The 22083-nt window shown below is 39.0% G+C and overlaps 1 protein-coding gene across 3 annotated transcripts in view; it reads right to left on the reverse strand.

The window, feature by feature from the left end:
- The window catches only part of SUGCT (succinyl-CoA:glutarate-CoA transferase), a 313980-nt gene extending 292107 nt beyond the window's left edge, over window positions 1-21873 (reverse strand). The window contains exons 1-6 of one of the 3 annotated variants that reach the window (XM_054639787.2): window positions 21570-21871; window positions 18003-18054; window positions 17834-17907; window positions 15622-15707; window positions 14791-14841; window positions 10212-10332 (exon numbers count right to left, since the gene is read on the reverse strand). In XM_054639787.2, coding sequence (XP_054495762.2) covers window positions 10212-10332; window positions 14791-14841; window positions 15622-15707; window positions 17834-17907; window positions 18003-18054; window positions 21570-21735 — 550 coding nt within the window. In that variant the 5' untranslated portion in view covers window positions 21736-21871. Of the gene's footprint in view, window positions 1-10211; window positions 10333-14790; window positions 14842-15621; window positions 15708-17833; window positions 17908-18002; window positions 18055-21569 lie in introns of all 3 variants that reach the window. The other 2 variants (XM_077179180.1, XM_077179191.1) reach the window with 2 other exon arrangements.
- Window positions 21874-22083: the final 210 nt, after the last annotated feature.

Raw genomic sequence — 22083 nt, forward strand, 5'->3', positions numbered from 1 at the left:
TTGTTTTTACTTAAGAGCTGTATAAATGTTCACAATTTTCCAGACCTCCCTCCTTATTCTTAAAACACATTAAGAACTACTGGAAGCACGATACTCAGTTTGGTCTGACAATGCCTCTTTTACACATCAGACAATGCATTATTTTCCATTAACAGAAAATAATACATTTTTTGAAAAAAGTCCATGAACATGTTTTACTGAATACTGGTACCACAATACTCAATATTACTTTTTGCACTTTCCAAATTCCTTAACTAACATATTCTCCAAATTTTTGCTGCTTTTAATATACTTAAAAGTCAGTGATAACTGTAATTATCAGTTAATTCTAATTTCCAATTCATTCTGCACATCATCCTGCTTGAATTGACTATTTGACTCAATCAGGTGTTTTGCAATCAAGGTGAGTTTTTTACTTTCCTTTTTGGGTTTTTTTTTTCCTTTTCTTTCTCCTAAATTGTTGTGTCTAGGTTTTTTGGGGTGGGTTTTGTTTTTTCGGGTTTGGGGTTTTTTTGTGGGTTTTTTTTTTTGTTTTTTTGGGTGGTTTTGTTGTTGTTGTTGTTGTTGTTGTTGTTGTTTTGTTTTGTTTTGTTTTGTTTTTTGGTAATTACAAAAAAAAACCCCAAAGAAATATTTTTAGCAACTTTGGGTCACAAATTTTAAAAGCTGTTGAACAGATTAATGCTCAAGACCATTCATATGGCTGCTATTATTTAGTTACAACTACAACCATTGCCTAGTCAGCTTCTGAATACCTGACTTTTGACTAGCCTGCTATCAACAAATAATTTACACCATCAAGAAGCTATTTTGCTCAACAATTTTTACAACTGAAGCTATCATTTTTTTGGCAGGTAATCTATCCATTTCTATCAGGTAACTATATCCAGATTTAAACAATATAGAAGCCACAAAACCATCAATAATCAGGGGAATGAATGGGCATGAAGACACACCCACTCAAAGTAATGTGTAATTTTATGGGCCGGAAACATTTGGTAAGAGGAAGTCTAAAAACTGTACCTAATCCAGGCAATTCCACATCTTACCACAGTTAGTTCACAAATTAGAGGATCTGAAGGATGCTTGGGCTAGCCTTTGCCCAGCAAAACACATTGTGGTTGTCTTTTCCTTCCTGTTGTGAAAATACCAGAGACAAAGTAGCATATGCATCAAAACTATAACATTACCTCTTCTCCGGGAAAGCCACTACAAATTATCTGTACAAAACAAGATACTGGGAAGTACCAAATGCTTCTTAAGTTGTTACTAAACATTATGTAATTGGGTGGAGTGAAGAACTATTTTACTTTCCATAGGTTAACCAGAATCACTCAAGAGATATATAGAGGATGTAGTTACTTTTTTGAAATGTGTTCATTTATGTATCTTTACAACTTTATGTACATTAAATAAAACTACATATACAACAATTCCAGATTCATACCCATAGAAAACTCAGGTGACCCACAACACTATAAAACTTCTGTTACTCTTTCCACCTAATTTTTGTCTCTTTAGCAACATGCTGTTTGCCAACAAACAAACAGTTTAGTGTAGTCACCTGTATGTCAATTCAGAGTTAAAACTAAGTTTTGTGGGGTAGAGAGTGCAAATGCCCAAGAAATATAAACTGTGAGAGTAACACAAAGTTAATTAAAATATCAATTCCAAAAACTTATCTTCATCGTTACTTTTGGTTGAAACTAAGTATATTTTCATGGCAGATTCTCTACAATTATAGCTATATTTAATGACAGATCCCAAAGAGTCATGATCATTGACACAGGGTCTAGCTGGAGGCCTGTCACAAGTGGTGTCTCCAAGGTTTAGTCCTGGGCCCAGGATTGTTTTGCTTGTTCATCAGTGACTCAGATGAAGGGACAGATGCCTCCTCAGCAAATTCACTGGTGACACAAAGCTCAGAGAAGTGGCTGATACCACAGAGGGCTTGAAAATGGTCTTCAAAAGGGCCTTAAGAGAGATGGAAGAGAAGAACTGGAAGACTGAGAGATGGGCAGAAAGCAATGCCTGAAATTCAGCCAAGGCAATTGCACAGTCCTACGCCTGGGGAGAAAAAAAACCTGCACCAGCACAGGCTGGGGGCCAAACTGCTGGAAAGCAGCTCTGTGCAGAAGGACCTGTGGCTCCTGGTGAACAACAAGCTGCCCATGAGCCTGCAGTGAGCCCCTGTGGCCAAGGCAGCCAATGGTCTCCTGGGGTGCATTAGGAAGAGCACGGCCAGCAGGTTGGTGGAGGTGATCCTGCCCCTCTACTCAGCCCAGGTGAGGCCACATCTGGAGTGCTGTGTCCAATTCTGGGCTCCTCAGCAAAAGAATGACATGAAGCTCCTGGAGTGGGTCCATTGGAGGTCAATGGAGAGAATAAGGGACTGGAACATATCCCTCAAAAGGACAGGCTGAGAGAGCTGGGCCTTTTGCGCCTTGAAAAGAGGTAAGTGAGGGGAGACCTCACTAATGTGTATAAATATCTAATGCGGGGGCACCAAGAGGATGGAGCCAGGTTCTTCTCAGGGATGCCAAGGACTAGGACAAGAGGCAATGGGCAAAGACTGATGCACTGGAAGATGCACCAAATGACCAAGCACTGGAACAAATTTCCTGTAGAACCTGTTATGTCTTCCTCACTGGAGATAGTCAAGAGCCAGCCGGACACAATTCTGTGCTGTGTGCTCTAGGATGACCCTGCTTGAGTCAGGAGGTTGGACCATATGACACACTTTCAACCTTACCTATTCTCTGGTTCTGTAATTCTGTATTCAATTTTTTTCATGCATAAATACAATAACAAGTCTTTACAGGAGTAAAATTTCTTTAAAAGGCAGAAAACTAAAACATCACATTTATTATATATTAGGATTTATTACATCCTAAGAAATAAAATTACCAAAAATACTACAACAAGATTTTTTAATATCACCAGCAACATGCAAAGCAGCCTGCATATGATATAAAGTATTACTTCCTAGAATATTAGGAAGAAAACAAACCTGCACAAAAAGAATAATCACAATTCACATAGATTAGCAGAGCAAAGGGCTGGGGTAGAGAACTTGAGAGGAGTACATTTCATCATTCATAAACAAACTATAAAATTCTTTGAAAACATATTACCTTCAGAGGCTTTAAGAAAAAAATAAGGTTTTGATGTGGAAACCATGTTGTCCTTTTAAACAGTGCCCTCTCCTGTTCAGGATTAAACTGTGACTTTCCTAGTGACAGCATGATGCAGACCATAATAGAAATGGTCACTCCCTTGCGACCTGTACATAATTTTCTTTAACCATCCAATTTTCCAGAACTTAAACCAATCTCAACCACAGAACTATCAACATATATTACATTTAAACTATTTCTAGCCAAGCAAAGCCAGCTTGTGAGTAAGAACAGGCAGTTTGGAGTTCAAGTGCACTCAAAGCAGCAGGAACATTGGGAAATGTCCCGGATATCCTCTAAACCCTGCAGCACTCACTGCAAAGCTGTATAGATTCAATCTGAGTAGTTTGGATAAGAAACTCAGTTTGTAAATCACAACTTCCAAAGTGTCGTAAAAGAGACAGCAGTCTAGCATACCTATGTATAAACTCTTCACCTACACATGACCCTAGACTTACTGAAAAAAATACACTATATTTCATTTTACTATTTTCAATTGTCCAAAATTTAGAGAGGCAACTCCACATAAAAATTTTTCCTGCATTAAAGAAAAATGGCTCAATACTGTTTAAGTTATAAAGTAGCCTATTTTCTGATTTCTAAGAAATGTGTCTCCTAGATTTTATTTTTTATTTTTCTGCTAAAATATGTGGCTATTCACCACAAGCAGGCACCTCCATATATGTTTCATTAACAAAAAGTAATTTATGTAATAGAGTTCAATCTTGAATTTTAAGTTGTATAGGAATGAGAAGTTTGAATGCTTTCAAAATTTCTCACAGAACATTTCAGCTGTTTTTAAAGACAAAACCAAAAAAGGAAGCAGGTTTGTTTTTCTACATTAAAAAATCCACAAATTACAGTTGCTTTCTTAAACCACCAAGAACTTCTCTTGTTTTAAATGAAGACTTGAAAGAGTGGGAAACCTTTTTGCCATGGCTCTGCTTTTTTTTAGTGTTGTTATTTGTTGGCCATCAGAATTGATGAGAAAAGGAAGATAGAAGGAACATACACTACTACAACTCAGATGAATTAGATTTCATAGCTTAGAGAAAGGAGGGAAAAGTAAATAATAAGTGAAAAGTAAGCTGATAACATCTCCTGTATTGCACCTTTAAGATTTGTTAAAGTTTTGCACCTTTAAGATTTGTTCCAAGAATGAAGGGGGAGAGAAGAAGCACACAGTTTGTTATCAGAAACTGCACTTGCTCCCCCACATCCTGCTCCTGGACTGTGTTGTCTGCAGCACGGACAGATGGTGGGACAGAGCTCTCCTTTGCTTTTAGTGAGGTTTTAGCTAGCTGAGGCAGAGAAGTTCCCTGGACTCTGGGTTTTCTTTTTCTTTGGACCTGTTTAAACCTGTTCTGGACTGAACACCCACAGCAGCTCACACCTGTGGCCCACCAGGCTGGGCCTGGGCCTCAGCATTTCCAGTGCTGGAGGGACTGATAAGAGACTGAGTGAGCCAAGCTACAGCCCACGAAGGGGACTTTCTGAGTTTGTCATCTCCTTTGGAGTTGGAAGAGGTTTTATTTTTTGTGCTGGTGAATGCTTTGCCTGTTAAATAAACAGTTTTTTCCACTTTTCTCCAAGGAAATCTTTTCCCAAACCAGCTGGGGGAGGGGCTGCTTGAATCTGCTTTCTAGAGGAACCCCTTTGGAGGTTTTCTCCCAAATTTCCTTAAACCAGGACAAATACAATCACAAGGAGTGCAGCACTCCAGCATCTGAACCACTTCAAGGATCTGGCAAATACCCTAATCCACAATAGGGTAATGGCTACTATCACTGTAACCAAAAACACAAAATGCCAGCAGGTGCTGAACCAGCCACTGTGAGTATAGAGGGACAATCACTATTTTTGATACAGGCCAGGATGCCATTGGCCTTCTTGGCTATCTGGGCACACTGCTGGCTCAAGTTCAGCTGCTGTCAACCAGCATGCTCAGGTCCCTTTCTGCTGGGAAGATTTCCAGCTGCTCTTCTCCCACCTGTAGGGCTGCAGGGAGTAGTTGCAACCCAAGTGAAGAGCCTGGTACTTCACCTTACTAAACCTCACTATTGGCCTCAGCCCATCAATCCAGCCTGACCAGAACCCTCTACAGATTTCTACTCTCCAGCAGACTAACACTCCCTCCTAACTTGGTGTTGTCCTCAAATTTACTGCAGATGCACCCAATCCTCATGTCCACATCATTAATAACTTTATTAAACAGGACTGGCCCCAGTACTGAAGCCTGGGGAACTCCACTTAGAAGTAGCCACAAATTTGATGTGGTACCACTAACCACCACTGTGGGCTGTGGGCCCGGCCATCCAGCCAGTTCTTCACCCAGCAAAGTGTGTACCAGTCCAAGCCATGGGCTGTCAGCTTCTCCAGGAGAATGCTGTGGGCAACAGAATCTAAGGCTTTGCTGTAGCAACATCCACAGCCTTTCTCCCATCCACTAGGTGGGCACTGGTCATAAAAGGAGATCAGGTTGGTCAAACAGGACCTGCCTCTCACAAACTGGGCTGGCTAGGCCTGATCCCCTGGCTATCCTGCATATGCAATGTAATGCACTCACGATAATCTGTTCCATAACTTTCCTGGGCACCAAGGTCAGGCTGATAGACCTGTAGTTCTCTGGATCCTCCTTCTGGCCCTTCCTGTGGGTGAGTGTCACATCTGCTGGGCCTCCCCAGTTAGCCAGGACTGATGATAAATGATGGAGAGTAGCTTAGTAAGTTCATCTGCCAGCTCCCTCACTACTTTTGTGTGAATCCCATCTCACTCCATGGATTTGTGAGTGTCTAACTAGCACAGCATGTCACAAACTAATTACTCCTGGATTACAGGCAGTCTGTTCTGCTCCCCATCTCCATCTACCAGCTCAGGAAGCTGGTTGATAACCCATCTTTCTGTTGAAGACTGAGGCAATAGAGACATTAACTGCTCAGCCTTATTATCCTTCGTTGCAATATTCCTCTTTACATCCAATAGAGGTTGGAAATTTTCCTTGGCTATTCTTCTTCTTTTTAGTGTATTTATAAAAGCACTTTCCACTGTCTTTCACAGAGGTGGCCAGATTGAGTTCTAGAAGAGCTTTTGTCTTTCTAATTTTCTTTCTATGTGACCAAACAACACCCTTGTTGAGTCTTCCTGAGCTGCCTGCCACTTCTTCCTAAGGTGATAAGCTCTTTTGGTTTTCCCCTAAGTTCCAGCAAAAGCTCCTTATTCAGTCAGGTAAGTCTTCTTCCCTGACATGTTATTTTTCGGCATGCAGGGACAGACTGCTCCTGTGCCTTTACAATTTGTTTCTTAATGTATGTCCAGCCTTTCTGGACCTTTTTGTTTTTAAGGGCTGTTTCCCAAAGAACTCTGAACCAGTGTCCTGAACAGGCCAAAGTCCAGCCTCCTGAAGTCCAAGGTGGAGGTTTTGTTGACCCCTTCCTTACTTCACCAAGAATTGAATACTCCATTATGTCATAGTCACTATGCCAAAGATGTCATCTGACCACCACATTTCCCACCAGCCCTTCTGTTTGTAAAAAGCAGGTCTAGCAGAGTCCACCCCTTGCTAAGCTTGCTTACCAGTTGTGTCAGGAAGTTGTCTTCCACACACTCGAGAAACCTTCTAGACTGCCTCCTCTCCACTGTGTTGAGTTTCTAGCAGACATCCCACAAGTTAGTCTCCCACAAAAAGAAGGGCTAGCAATTGTGAAACATCAGCCAGAGGCTTACAGAATAGTTCATCCATCCTTTCATCCCAGCTGGGTTGTCTATAATAGACTCCTATCAGGATGTCTGTGTTGTTGGCCTTCCCCCTGCTTCTTACCCACAGATACTCAATCTTGTCATCATTATCCTTGAGCTCTATGCAGTTGAAACACTCCCTAATGTACACAGCCACTCCATCACCTCTCCTTCCTTGCTTGTCCCTTCAGAAGTGTTTGTAGCCATGAATTGCAGCACACCATTTAAATGCCTCATCCCATTTCATTTCTCTGATGCCAACTACATCACAGCTTTCCTGCTGCACAATGGCCTTCAGCTCCTCCTGTTTGTTACCCATACTGATGCAGATGCACTTTAGCTGGGCTATCAATTTACCCCTGACACAAGCATGCCACCCCAGATTTATCTCTAGTGATCCTAGGTCTTACCTACTTCCCCCTTCAAACCAAGTTTAAAGCCTCCTCAATTGTCCCTGCCAACACACAGGCCTAGAATCCTTTTCACTCTTTTAGAAAGACAAACCGTATTTGCCTGCAGCCAGCCTAGTGCTGTATAAACTATCCCATGAGGGAAAAAGCCAAAACTGCACCAACGGCACCAGCCTTTAAGCCATGTGTTGATCAGGGTTTTCATGTTTCTTTCAGCACTCTCCCCTGCTACTGAAAGCATTGAGGGAAACACCACCTCTGCCCTTATCCCTTCAACCAGTCATCCCAATGCCCTGAAGTTGTTTTTGATTGTCGTAGGAACTGTCTCAGCTGACCTGGAAATGCAGAATTAGATAATAATCAGAGGGCTGAATCAGTCCAAGGAGTCTTCTAGTAATATCTCTTACTTAGACCCTAAGGAAGCAGCAGATTTCCCTGTGGGACAAGTCAGTATATGGGGCCCCCAGCTCCCCTCAGAAGGGAGTCACCTACATCAATAACCCATCCTTCTTTTTTTACAGCTGTAGCTGTAATGTGGCTGGTTGACTGACTTGGCCCATATAGACCTTCACTATCACTTGCTTGACACTCGAGTCCCAGAGCCTCATACCTAGTCCCATGTCTCTTCACCAAAAAAACCCAAACAAAACAAAACAAAAATACCCCAAAAAACCCCCCAAGCATATCTGAATGCAGCTAAGTCAACCACAGCACAAAATAGTTAGGAATTGTAATATCTAGAATCACATCACTGAGGGTTTTGAAATCAATCAGGAATTCTTCTTAAATCAGTTTTCTGCCTGATTGTGACTTCTTGCATGTCCTAGTCTAGTTGCTTCTTTTAATATGCTTAGATTGAGGCTTTGCTATTTACCGCTTTAACTCAATGGATTTATGAGCTGATTTTTTTTTAAGGGCACTGGAGCTTATATTTTTATTCCTAAAAGATGCATCATCCTTAAATAGACATTGCTTATACCTGTTGAGTATCCAAGACTTAAACAACCATAATTTAGGATTTCAAGCTGCTTTATGAATGCCAAACAAAACATCACTTAGGTCTTACCTCCCAAACACTTTCAACTTCAAGTTGCCATAGTCTATGAATAAGGCTTATTGTTTCCCATTATAGAACATAACTGTAAGTTATGCATTACACAAAGCTCTAAACAGCAAGATTATGTGATTTTTGTTCAGCTTGTCTTCCAAGCAGTGAAAGCAGAAGAAGTGCTTTCACTTCTTCTGCAGTACAGAGGTGCTGTTTGATCATATAAGTATATGGTTAGAAAAGCAAAGGCTGACCTGGAGTTGAATTTGGCAAAAGACACAAAAGACAACATGAAAGCAAATCAGCAGCAGAAGGAAGAGTAGGGAGGACATGGACCTATGGCAAAATAAACAAAGGCCACAAAGGTGGATGCATTTAATGCTTTTTTGCCTCACTATTTACCAAAAAAAGATGGCTCTCAGGAGTCTTAGGTCCCTGAGCCTAGAGGAGAAGTCTGCAGCAAGGAAGAGTTACCTCAGTTGAGGGAGCACTCAAAACATATAAAAGTGTGCATCCTTGTAGCAGAGGACAGCAGTATTTTCTGCACTGGGAAGAGAGACAAGCAGGCCAAGGAGGAAGATCCTTCCCCTCTTCTCAGCAGTCCTGAGGCCACATCTGTAGTCCTGTGCCTGGCTCTGGGCTACCCAGTACATGGCAGACACCGACTTAATGAGGCAAGCACAGAGTCACAAAGGTGATTAAGAGACTGGAGCATCTGACACAAAATGAGGGGGTGTTGTACCTCACACAGATTGTTTGGATGTAATTTTAATTATTTCCCATCATTATGGGTACAGCAACTAAACAAAAAAAAAAAAAAACAAACAAAAAACGCAAATCCACTAGACAAATTCTAGTTGTGAGATTATATGCACAAGCAAATGTGATAAGCATTGTAGTAACTAGCCATTGACAAACCTAAATAGGTATTTAAACAAAGATTCTCAGCAAGCCCTGAATATAATTGTCTTTCTGCTCTTGACATTTTCAGACATTTGCCACACAAATATGATAAATACACCACAAAAGACTAAAAAGCTATTTGATTTCTATTAAATAACATCCATACCCAGTAACCAAAACGACAAAGCCATTTATTCTACAGAAATTTAAGAGAAAAGCAGATTTATAACTAAGATTTTAAAACAGTATAAAAATATCTGTAATTTCTGCTGTTATTTAATTGCATTTTAATATTAGACTTTTCATTTTAGTGCTTGATTAAGATTTTGGGGGTGTTTTTTGTTGGGTTTTTTAAGCAGTTTTTCAGACTTATTATTTTTATATGAATATCAGCATACGTGTGTCTACTTCCATCTCATTCTTCCCTTTATATTCATTATAAAGTACATATAATTCTTCTACTGTTTCAGTTACCAAGCAATAGACTGTAAAAAGTCATGCAAAACTTCCATAAACAGGTAACTGCACAATTCTGAAGAGAGAGATACTTCAGAGCAGTAAAAAACACTAAGGTTACCAGATGTTATTACACAATATGTAATTTAATTCAGTAAAACTGTTGGGAGAGTTAAAAAAAAAGAAATCTCAGTTTTCATATAGTTTAAAGCAAAATCCAAGGAGGCCAGCCCATCCTGGCTCCTTGGATATCAATAGAACATGTCAGGTTGCTATGGCAATGACACTGAACAGCTACTAAGCTGTTGACATGGTTGCTTCCTCAAAAGTTTTCTATACCTGTTTTTGAACTGAACTCACTTAAACTCTCAGATAATCTTAACTGATATCAAAGTAACATACTTCTATACAACCACATGACTTTTATAACACTTTGACTGAAATAAAGGAAATAATGAACATAAAGAATTGAAAACAAAATACCTGTTATTGAACAGTACACTATGTGAGGAGCAACCTTTTTAATGTCTTCATAACCTAGACCCATTTCAGCCAGCTTCCCAGGGACAAAGTTTTCCACAAAAACATCAGATGCTGCTGCAAGCTTTAGAAAAGAAAAGGATTAATAAAATCTGTTAATTAGCTCCCAAAAGTTGAATAAATTCCTATGTAACTTAATTTTAAAATCTTGCTAATCAAAATGGCTCCAGTCTTCCTGATAAAAGAAAAGCCTACAGAGATACTTTTTTGTCTGTCAGATTGTGCATTTCTGCAAGCTACATATTAGAGATGCTGCATATCTAGAAAGAAGACTGTCAAAAATCTAGAGTGATTAGACAAAACTGTGGTATTATCAGTATCACATCAATTTCCTAAGGCTTGACAACAGTTTACCAGAGTAATCTTCACATACATTCTTTCCACCCCCTTTTTCTTAGGAAAAGTGAAGTGATATATCTCCATTATTCATGTTTTCTCCATAATAGAAATAATTTTAAAATTCTTTTTCATTTTCAAGTCATTGATTAGAATTACCATAACAAGGCCATATATCCAACTTCCTATATGTAGAATTAGAATAGGGAGCCCAACAACACTTAAAATTAAAAAAATTAAAATTGAGATCCTAAAGTCACATTAAATACAATAGTGCTGTCAAGTTCTGCAATATGACTTTTTTCATTGCTTTCAAATGAATGACCTAGTCCAAAAATCTGTTGATCTTGAGATTAACATATAACCTTGATTTGCTTTAAATTCCATCCTCTCTTATAAAAATTATAAGCAGATCTACATATGGAAATTTCACTGAGACTAACACAAGTTGACTCCTGAAGCATGAGAACTACATGTCAAAAGACAGATGTATGCCTTGAGGGACTTGTAGGCTTTCTGCCTGGTAAACTGTGTGGGGTTATGTGTGAGTGCACAGGAATTTAAGAAATGCTCCCTAACAGGTACACATGTTTGTGCACTCATTTTTAAGCATAACTGATATATTAATTGCTTAATGCTATTTGCAGCCAATCAGAGAAAAGAGTTTTCAAGACACATTACAAGTGCTGTGCCAGTTCTGCATCTAAAGTTTTCATTTAAAATAGTTTTTAATGTATAAAGGTGGCAGTCTACATGTAGATATGATGCTCAAGGAACCAAAAATTCTGCCATTTGTGGAAAACTGGATACACAGTCTGATCCAAACTGATGCCTTACATTTTAGCTTTTATTTTTTCCAGATTCTATGCTGCATTAGTATATAACTCTGAACTTCATATAAAGTGTTAGCAAGTTTTCTTCACAGTTTAGTTAGACAAAACAATTCTTTTCTAGCCTAAGAACCAAGGACATCATTGCAGCTTTAGGCCCAAAAGCGAATTGAGGAGAGCAATCTGGGAGGATGGGACTTCATAACCTGAAGCTGTAAATGGACAATTAACCCCAATATATAAATGGACCGGAACTTATAAAAGTGTGAAAACGTGTGACCTGTCGTCCATCTTGGGTGTAGCCATGGCCAGGCTCTTGTACTGCCCAAGGTGTATCCTTTGAAGGCCTTAATAAATACCTACTTTAATCCTTTAACACTGTCTAGCCTCTGTTCTAGGTAGCCTCTCAAGGCACCAAAACAAACTATGTTCTTAAAATGCACAGAGATTTTCAGTCTCAATGGGGTCTTAAGTCCACTGTCAACTAAAATTTCATACTTCATGCTCTAAAATTCTTCTAAACATCACTTGTATTTTAACACCTACTAACAGAGCAATACTACACAGACCTGACTTGGAATACTATCTGTTCCAGAGAGGACACTGATAGGCTCAACATCTATGCTTCAGGAAATAATGAACAGCAGAGTTCATGCCAAAGTAGTCATTAAGTTGAATAACAAAGAATGATGCTACTAACTTTATAAAGGAAACCATGCATATCTTTTGGAAGTTTTGGTTGGTGTTTTGTTTGGGGATTTTTTTGTGTTTTGTGTGCTTTGGTTTTTACAAGAACTCTACAGAGAAGAATCTGCATAACACATACATATAAACAAATACATGTGTATATATATGTGTGACTAGCTTGCTTTATCAAGTAAGAAAGCAATGCATGGGACATATTGACCTTTCAGCTAAAAATAGTGGAAGAGAAGAAGTGCCATCAGCTCCCAGTCAATTCAAGTCCCAAGTTCTTCATGAATAAAAAAATTTAAAATTCATTAGTTAAGGCTAAATAATCCACAGGAGAGAAGTATACTTAAGGTTCTTAAAATGAGTTTCTGACAATAACCAATAAATAATGTTCTAAAGAGAACAGAAAGATATCAGAGCATGGGACTGGCACATGTACAATCACTGAAGGCAACAAAAATAATTTTTATTCAGACAAACAAATATTTGGAATGCAAATTAACAGCCAGCCAAAAACACTAGAAGGGAAGAAAGGGCTACAAGTGACATAGAAAGAAAGAAATAAGTCACAGGAATAGTTTTGTGGAAATCAAGTAATCATGTGTGAAAGAATAGATCCTTGAAAAAATATTTTGTAGTGTTGTGCCAAAGGATGAAAAGCAGCCAGGATTCCTGATTAATAGATTTCTTCAGCTCACTTGATATTACAGACTAATTGTCAAGTCTATGTTTTTGACATATACTTGAGGACTCTCTACTGCTGTTCTAACATGATTCTAAATTGATAATTGCCCTCTTAAAACTACACAAAATATATGTGGGAAATAAAACCTATTTTAACCATGACACCTTGCTTAATAAAGGTAAAAATTATAACCTTATTACATTTCTTTGTAGCTCTTACACAGGTGACACAGATCATATTTATGTATGAATAAGCAGTGCCACAAACTTCAATTTATACTTTTCATCAGCTACTTTAAAGACATGGACACTTCTTGTCATAGTAACAAATACAAAGCTGAACAATGCCCAATTCTATACAGGTCTGTCCTGATGATAGCAGAAGACAACTGAAAACAAAAGCCTGTTATAAATAACTTCCCTTTACGCTTACTTTTTGACAAAACTCCAAACAGAAGTTTCATTTGAGATGAATAATGGAATGTCAAGACCTTTGCACCAAATGCTTTCAAAACATATCATTCAAAATCAAGGAGAAGGATGAACAACTCCACAAGTAGCATGACAAACAGAGCTTCATCAGTTTTCAACGCTGCTATATCACAGATAGGGATGGCATTGATTTAAGGAACAGAAAGCTATAGTGGTTATTAAAGCCACTTTAAAAAAGGATAGAAAATATAGGAAATTACTTTTTCACAGGCAGTCTCCTCATTTTTACAGTTAGTGTGGTAAATATTTAACAGATGATGCCACTTTTTCCTCCACCTCATCTTGACTCATAGGGCCAGCTGCCTTTAACTCTTCAAACACCTTCAGCCCACACATGTGGAATCAGTGGACACTCTGCGTAGTTTCTCTTTCACCATTTTAAAGGTCAAATAATAAATTAATTTTCTTTCACAAGGGCAAAAATTTTTATAGCACTTAATTAGAATATGACTAGTTTATCCAAAAAGATGCCTGTGCAAAAAATTTTTTATATTGTGTAAAATTTTTCCGAATGAAAATTTCTACTTATAAATTTTTTAGAAGATAAACACAGCTCCATAACAAATTAACAATAAATGCCTCTGTTCTGCAAAAAGAGAAGGCGCTGTAGAATTATATCTATATCTAATCTCCAGAGTATTTCTGTATGAAGTACCTTTGCACAGATAACAAATCAAAAGCATCAGAAAACTTAATCTATTTCCATTTTATGCAGTATTCCCAACAAAAAATACTACCAGACAAATTCCACCTACTGCATGACACTAGTGTCCCTGTGAAAAAGGGATTGGAACTGATACTGAAACAAGCAGTAACAGAAGTCAGCTGCTACTACTGCAGGGCTTAAAACACACCACTAGCAAGTAGCAGATCTTGCATTCCTCAACAAGTAATAAATAAAGGGTTGACAAAACTCAAGTTTGACAAAATGTGATATTTTATGGTTTTATTATTTTTAGATAGAGAAATGGATCACCTTAAAGACATTGAAGTCAAATACTGAAAAAGACACAATACTAAGTGTCACCTACAGGACAGTGTTTTTCAGGAGGATATACAGCAACTGAACACTGTAACATTCAAAAAACTGCATTTACTGGAGCACAGCATCTCCTCCTGACTGCTCACTGGCTTCATCTGATCAGTCCATCTGGAATCGTTCTACTGCAGTAGTACAGCAAGATCAGCAGCAGCAACAGGAAAGGAATAGGCTATTAGACCATTTCCTCACAATATTTAATTTGAAGATTTTGATGATGTTTTCATGTCATCATGTAAATCTAAAGTCATTACAAGTTACATTGCACATTGAGTCCAAAAGCATATACTGTAATTTACAAAATTTACTGCATGCATCGATTTTTTTTAAATTATCAAATTAATATTTGAAATGCAGAGTTTAATCCTTATTACTTAGTGTAACTTGTGAATCACTTAGGATCACCACAATACAAAACAAGGACACCTCACATGCTATTAAAACCTACCTCTTTGATTAGCTTTACTCCTTTTGAATCCTTCATGTTGATAGCTATACTCTGGGGATTAAAAATAAATACAACAGTAATTTCTGTGGAAAAAATATGTGAAAGGTATTATCAGCCTATTCTAAACATAACCAACAGTCAAACTGCACACTATGGCTAATTTGGATAAATAAATTTTAACACATAGCCCTTCTCCTCCTGCAAAAAAAAAAAAAAAATCTCTCAGCAAAACAAGCTGAACTATATCTCATTAATGAATCAGACAAGGACCAAAACCAGTCTGACAGGTGGGCAGCCTGTTCACTATATATTTAGACAGGACCCATTACGGCAAGTACACAGGGGGACACCAGAAACATTTGTTTCAATGGTAACAAGCCATTAAACAATTCAGGTATGCCATGAAACTTCATTTTAAGTTTCAAAAGCTAGATTTAGCCACCCTCACCATGGTATAATGGCAGCACTCTTCCTGCCAACTGACACAGGGCAACTGAGCTGATGCACCTGGAAAAATGATCACTCAAATAAAATACCCCTTGCTTTCAGCAAGTCTCATTTTCAGTTAATTAGCACCAGCAACTGAAGACCATCAGGAGCACTCTTGCTTTTTTTATTTTGCCTCAGCTGCCCACAGCACAGTACCAGAGATTTGCAACCTTTGTTGCTCTAAAAACTTAGGGATTTTCTCCTGAAATTTATTCATCATAACGTTAGGTCAATGTAAGTATTGCTCCATTATATATGCTAAGAATCAAACTAAGAAGTGTTTTATATTCAGTTATAATTACAGAAAGCATAGGCTCCTGTCCCATTCCACACCCCATTTACCTTTTTATTTCTATTGACACTGAGAAAATAAACACTTTCTGTCCCAGCAAAAGGTGGGCCCCAAGCTCTTGTGTCATCACCAGCTCCTGAAAGAAATACCATCACATATTCATAGTTGCCAAATATCACACACCCAACAAATAAGAATAAAAAGCTTTTCTCCAATATTACATTAAAGTCACCTAAGATTCATCTAGCAGGCAGGACAAATATTAGTTTAAAATATTTATTTTAGGATATTTATATCAAAAAAAAACACCTAAAAAAGAATGCAATTAAGTGAAGTGAACAAAGTTTTTGCTAGTGTTGGGATTCCATTTAGTCTTGAAAATACTAATACTGCCACAGACCACTAGTGTATTTGCAGGTTTTTTGGTTGTTTTTCACTTGTGGGTTGGTATTTTGGTTGTTTTCTTGGGGAGCCTGGGGAAAGGGGAATTGGGAGTTCTTTTGGTAGTTTGTTTGTTTTAACTTTATATAGGCCTACAATGCAATTCTTTTTAGTCAGTCCTGAAGAATTTAGTTGAGTCTCTTGCCTGCACCAAGTCACACAGTTCATCTGGTCAGTAAGGTATTCCTGAAACACTCCGGACATAACATCAAGATACCACTGACAGACAACAACTGATTAAGTCACATGCTGCACAGTAACAGCTAAAGAAGTGCTCCTGATGGCTGGTGCAGGGTCCCACCTCCAGCCCTTCCAAAACTCCTGCCTTAAATGTGCTGCAGACACTGATATTAAAATATCATTTAGGCTTAATTTCCAATTTTTAACCTTTCTTAAGCATCGTGAAGGCTAGAAATTATTTTAAATAGAATTAAAGCTAAATTCAACTTCAGATAGAATCACTGTCCTGAGTGTTAGCAAGCATGTGCATTCCTGTATCTTTTTCAATATCTAGCCTTCATCTACTTGTTAACTTCACATAACTGAAAACCTTCCTTAGTGAGGCAGCAGGGAAGACTGATACAGAAACCCAGATACAGAAACAAGCTGAAGAACCTTAGGTGGCATGTTACATAGCCACTGTCACAATTATGCTATACACTATACTAACACAAAAATCTACAGCCATTTAAGATCTACAGTGGCAGAAGTTATGCAAACATATAAATTGCTTATCAACATTTCTCAAAAAACTATTTTGGTTCAAGCAGGATGCTTAGGAGGGCAGGGGCAGTCTCTTCTCTGTGTAATTTAGGTGAAAGTATTTTCACCTATTTTCAAAGGAAAACATTTCAGTAATACTTTCCCTGTAGAACGCTAGTGGGGCTGCTGTTCTTTTGGATTAATACTCCTGTGAAAGTGGACATCCTCTCACAGAAAGAGAGGATTACTCACCTTCTAAAATGTTTGACATTTAGAATTCTGAAGCTGCCCTTCTTCTTTGATCACAGAAAACTGAAAAGCTCCAAAATCATTACTTCACACTTAATTGTTGACATTGCTCTGTTCTTACTACCCAGATGTTTGGAATACCACCAGTGTTGGTCTAATCTGATACTACAAAATTGATGTACCTTTGCCTGGTCACAAAAGTGAAAACCTTTATAACAATGGTCAGTAAATAAGGATGACCTATAGATTGATGTGGCAAAATCTTTGTCAAAAATTCATTGTTTCATTAAATGTCCAAACATTCAATATTTTCTATTGTAGCATGTTTAGTATCTCAATTTATGTTATAAATTATTATAAACTGTTATAAAATATAGGGATTGTAATATTGTTTAGTATCTCAACTAATTTCACCAACTAGTTTCAAGACTAGTAATACCAAAGGAGAGAAACTTAAAGTATGGAAACTTAAAGGAAAAAATGCATTACACAACCTGCAGCTGCTATGGTATAATCACACACCTCAAATGCATAATGATACATAAAACTTAGAGCCAAGTGAGGGGACTATTTCTAAAAAAGACCCAAATGCCATGCAATTTGTTATTCTTCTTAAATGGTCTTCCAAACTAAGAAGTGTAGCTATACCATAAGAATGAAGCATTTTTTTCCATTACCCAATCCTTATAAACTGTTTGGATAAGAAGCACATGTGCTGAGTGGAAGAAGAAAACCATTGTGTTAAGCTAAAAAATATACAAAATTTAATTATAAGTCAATTATCCAATGTCCTTACATTATCCATATATATATATACACACTTATTATCCAGTTCTTACTATATCTAAAATAAACAAATAAAAATCTTACCTGGTCTTTCCACTTTGATAACTTCAGCCCCTAGATCTCCCAAATTCATTGTGGCAAATGGTCCTGCAAGAACCCTTCAATATGAAAAAATAATATTGTTTTCTTCGTTTTTCCAATCAGAATATTTGCATTTAGACACACTGTTACAAATTATAGACAAAACACAAACCTTGTTAAATCAAGAATTTTCACACCATCCAATGGCTTTACATTACTAGCACCTGACAAGAAACAAAAACAGTGTTTTCAATCTCAAAAAAAAAAACCAAACACATTGTTTTTAGAACACTCATCATTCTCCCTCATCTCCCTTCCCTAATAAAGGATAACAAAGCTTTCTCAACAACCTGGTTATTAGGTGCATACTACATTAGTAAAGCCTTCCAAAGTTGGAAAATCTTATGTATGACATTTCAGAACCTATTCTAACTCCCTAGCAAGTCTACAATAAAGCTACTTTATAGCAATACTTTATATGTGCCTTCCACAAACACTCAAACAGTTTTTAAAGGCTAATCTGAAGAAAGATACAACAAAAGCATTTTAGCAAGCAACATCAGAATGACATAAGCTAAAAGTAAGGGTACCAGACCAATGGCAAGCATAGTAGAATTCACAAAGTGTGAATTCTCACCTGTGTAGACCTATCCACTTGCATCACACACACAAACACAAAAAGAACATCCCCTTTACAAAACTTAAGGCAGAATACATGAGCCAAAGAAACACTTTCAATGGAAGCTGCACATGCAAGATAATTACTAAGAAATCACAATGCTTTCTTCCTTTCCCTCACCCTTTCCAACCTGACCAGGTCTAAGAAACAACAGTAATGGCAATAAACATCACAGACAGAGCAAATAATCTCACAGTCTAGACCACAGGTTGGCCAACTATTTCTTTGGTGGCATTAGGTTATCTTCTTCTCCTTCAGTCTTTAATTGAAGGCTAGGGACACAAACACTTGATCATCCTGTGAGGATGGTCATTTAGCTACTGTTTGGAAGGCGGTCTCTCACACAAAACAAAAGCACCTGGCCAGTAACACCACTAAAGTGACACATACCAGCTTGTGGCCTCTTTTTGGAGCTTGTCCTGGTAAGACAAGGATGTAAAACGTATTGTGGGGAGAGGGGTGAGGGGGTGGGAATCAAACAAACCACATTCATTCAAAGCCTGCAGGACACTGTGGTGCATCTCCTATATCATGCAGCAGTGCATGCCTGTACCACCTGCTCCACATTCCCTCCATTAGACCTGAACCACCATTCAGTCACCCTCATAACTCTCCTTCCTACATATGGGAAGAAGATTTATATCAAGAGAGAAATAAAAGAAAGCTACAGAGAAGCAGCAGTAGAAATTCAAGGTTTCTGCTAAAATATTTTCATTAACTGTACTGCCCTCAACAAGGAAACTTGCATCCCATTGTTCAACTTGAAGAAATTTTCCTCCATTATTACCACTTACTCCAGGGAGATTTCCATTTAACAGGTTTTGTGCTTTAATATAATATGCAGACTGAGCACCATGTTGAAAACATATACATCTAGGGCACATGTTTTGCACTTTCAAAGCCTTTAGGAAAACCTAAAGGCTACTACTCTCCAGTGGTTGCTACTCCTCTTCAGTGCTCCACACCTCCATGGGTTCCAGACATTGGAAAACAGTTCTGCCAGGTAAACACCACAGACCCTCCAGTATAACTTTAGTTTTATCAAGCTGGATGCAAAATTTTCTCCACAAAAACCTCTACTTTTTTTTCCAAAAATATGTAAAAAGCTTTACTGAAGCTCCCCAAAAATTAAAAATATGTAATTTCAGCTTAAAAAGGTATCCTCTATTATTTCCACACCTTTTAGAGCTGCACTTTGATAGCTCACTTATTCTCATCCTGAACCAATATTTAGGGCTACTCACAGATACACTATCAGAACAATAGCAACTTTTCAGAGCAAACAGGTTCTCTGCCTGCAGTCAAGTTGTAGGAATCTATGAAGATATTTCTCAAAAAAAGCCAGAAAAATGTTAAGATTATGCTGTAAATATGTATTTATGCATAACTAAAACTGATGAACCCTTACTAACTATCATATGACTCACATTATGGCATCATCTAACACTCCATTCAGGGGTTAGGACTCTTCCACAGCTGGAACAGAATAGGAGAGCACAACTCTTGCTCTGAAGATAAACATATCATTGTGTTTGGTTTTTTTTTTTTAATGACAGTAAATAACAGATATCCATGATGATGAAGAAATGCAAGAAAGATCAAAAGTTTTCTTTTGAAAATTGAGGAACAGACCTGTTAGTCTCTTCAGAATAAAAGAACGCAGATGTTCAGCAAAAAAAATATATATGAACTAGATTATATATGCAGTGTGACACTAATTTGCTGAAATAACTGCAGTAGAAAGCCTTTTGACATCAGCAGCTCTGGTACATGAATCCTGAATAAGGGAGTATTATCTATTGTAGGAACAAAAAGAAACAAAACCACATAATAAACAAACACAAGAGATCAGAATTCATCAGCATTAACTAGAAATATCTCCTGAGTTTTTACTTTCATCACTAGCTTCCTAAGCAGGGACATACCCAAAGTTAGACTTCATTAGAATTCTTACTCAACAGTCTTAATTTTTAAAATGCAAACTCACATTTTCTCTTGTATTTTTGCTTTTATTTATACCAGTAACTTGATGACTGAATGAAAAATCACTCTCCCAGCTCTAACTATATCCTCTGCGTAAGCTCTTGATTCCCATGATGCTTGAATTTATTGTGAATTAGACTATCATATGTATCTTCCATAAATAACTTTGATTAAGAATAAATACACCCTCTCGCTCTCAATATGATTTACACTCTCTAGCTAAGCTCAATAGCTTGTTCCAAGGTTGGCCGAGTCTAACAATACAAATAAGCAACCAACAGAGAGACCATTCCATAGAACAGAAACCAATTCTTGTGTCATATTCCAAAAATATTTTCTTTACACTTGTGACAGAAGAGGGCACCTAGAAGAGACAATTAATATTTGCAACAATGCAAATTAAGAGATACCATTCCAATTACTTTCAATTCCAGAGGACATGACTGCTGCACAATCAGCACTTTTTCACTTTATCCATGCAGTAAGTTATAATCAAGTCCATCACTACCGTGGACTAATTCACAATCAGTGGGTACACTCCAGCCTGGAACACACCTGGTGTGTTCATAGTAGGAGGCACAACTGCAAACTTCCTCCGATTCTAGTGCCAGCAAAGCTATTGTTACTATTTTTCTGTTATTTAATAACAGAGAAAGTTGAAGCCAGAGAACAATGAATTTGTTGCAGCTTTGATTTATTTCATTTCGTTTTTCAAAAAATTTAAAAGCACAATTGCAGGCAGTTGAACTTTGGTAACCTTACAAAAAGATGGGGCCTGGAACACGGCGTGCCATTAGCCGGGGCTGCCAGGAGAGCCGACACGCTCCGTGTCACAAGCGGCGCGTCCTGCGGGCGAAGTCCGAGCGCCGAGGCCGTCCCGGGGCTGCGCTCAGACCCCCTTGGCCCGGCCCTCGCAGGAACCTCCCGCAGGTGTTTGGCGCCCGCGCCCCCCGAGAAGCGGCTCCGACCCCCGCCCCAGCGGCACCGACGGGGTCACAGGGACAGAGGGGCCCGACGCGGCGGGAGAGGGGAGGCAGAGGAGGAAGAGGAGGAGGAGGGTGCGGCACGGCTCGGTACCTGCCGGGGGAGCGCCTCCGCTCCGCGCCCCGCCGCCGCTGCCCGGGGAAGGGGAGGCAGAGGCAGCGCTCAGGGCTCTGGCGCAGCCGCCGGCAGCTTCGGGGCAGGGGCTCCTCCAGAGCCCCCCGCAACACCGGCTCCTTCTTCCCAGCCCGGCGCGCAGCATCCCCGCCACTCGCGACAGCACCGAGCGCTCGGCGCAGGCGCCGCCGCCCTCTTCCCGTCCCGCTCCCGGGACAGGCTCGGATCTCCCGGGACGGGGGGCGCGCAGGCGCGGGCGGGAGGCCCGAACCCAGCGCCGCTCCCGGTTGGGTGCACGCTCCGCGGCACGGCGGGACGGGGCGCCGCTCCTGTGCCATCAAGCGCTCTCGCCTGGACTTCAGAAAGCAGGGAGGCGTCCTGCAGATGTTCGCGACGGGAATTCCGCTCTTTGACGGCTGGAAATTTGTACTTCCAGCTCGGCGTACATACAACATTCCAGCTCGTGACATACAGCATTGCCAAGGTAGAATAA

The sequence above is a fragment of the Agelaius phoeniceus genome, chromosome 1, assembly GCF_051311805.1.
Source record: "Agelaius phoeniceus isolate bAgePho1 chromosome 1, bAgePho1.hap1, whole genome shotgun sequence".
Classification (NCBI taxonomy): domain Eukaryota; kingdom Metazoa; phylum Chordata; class Aves; order Passeriformes; family Icteridae; genus Agelaius; species Agelaius phoeniceus.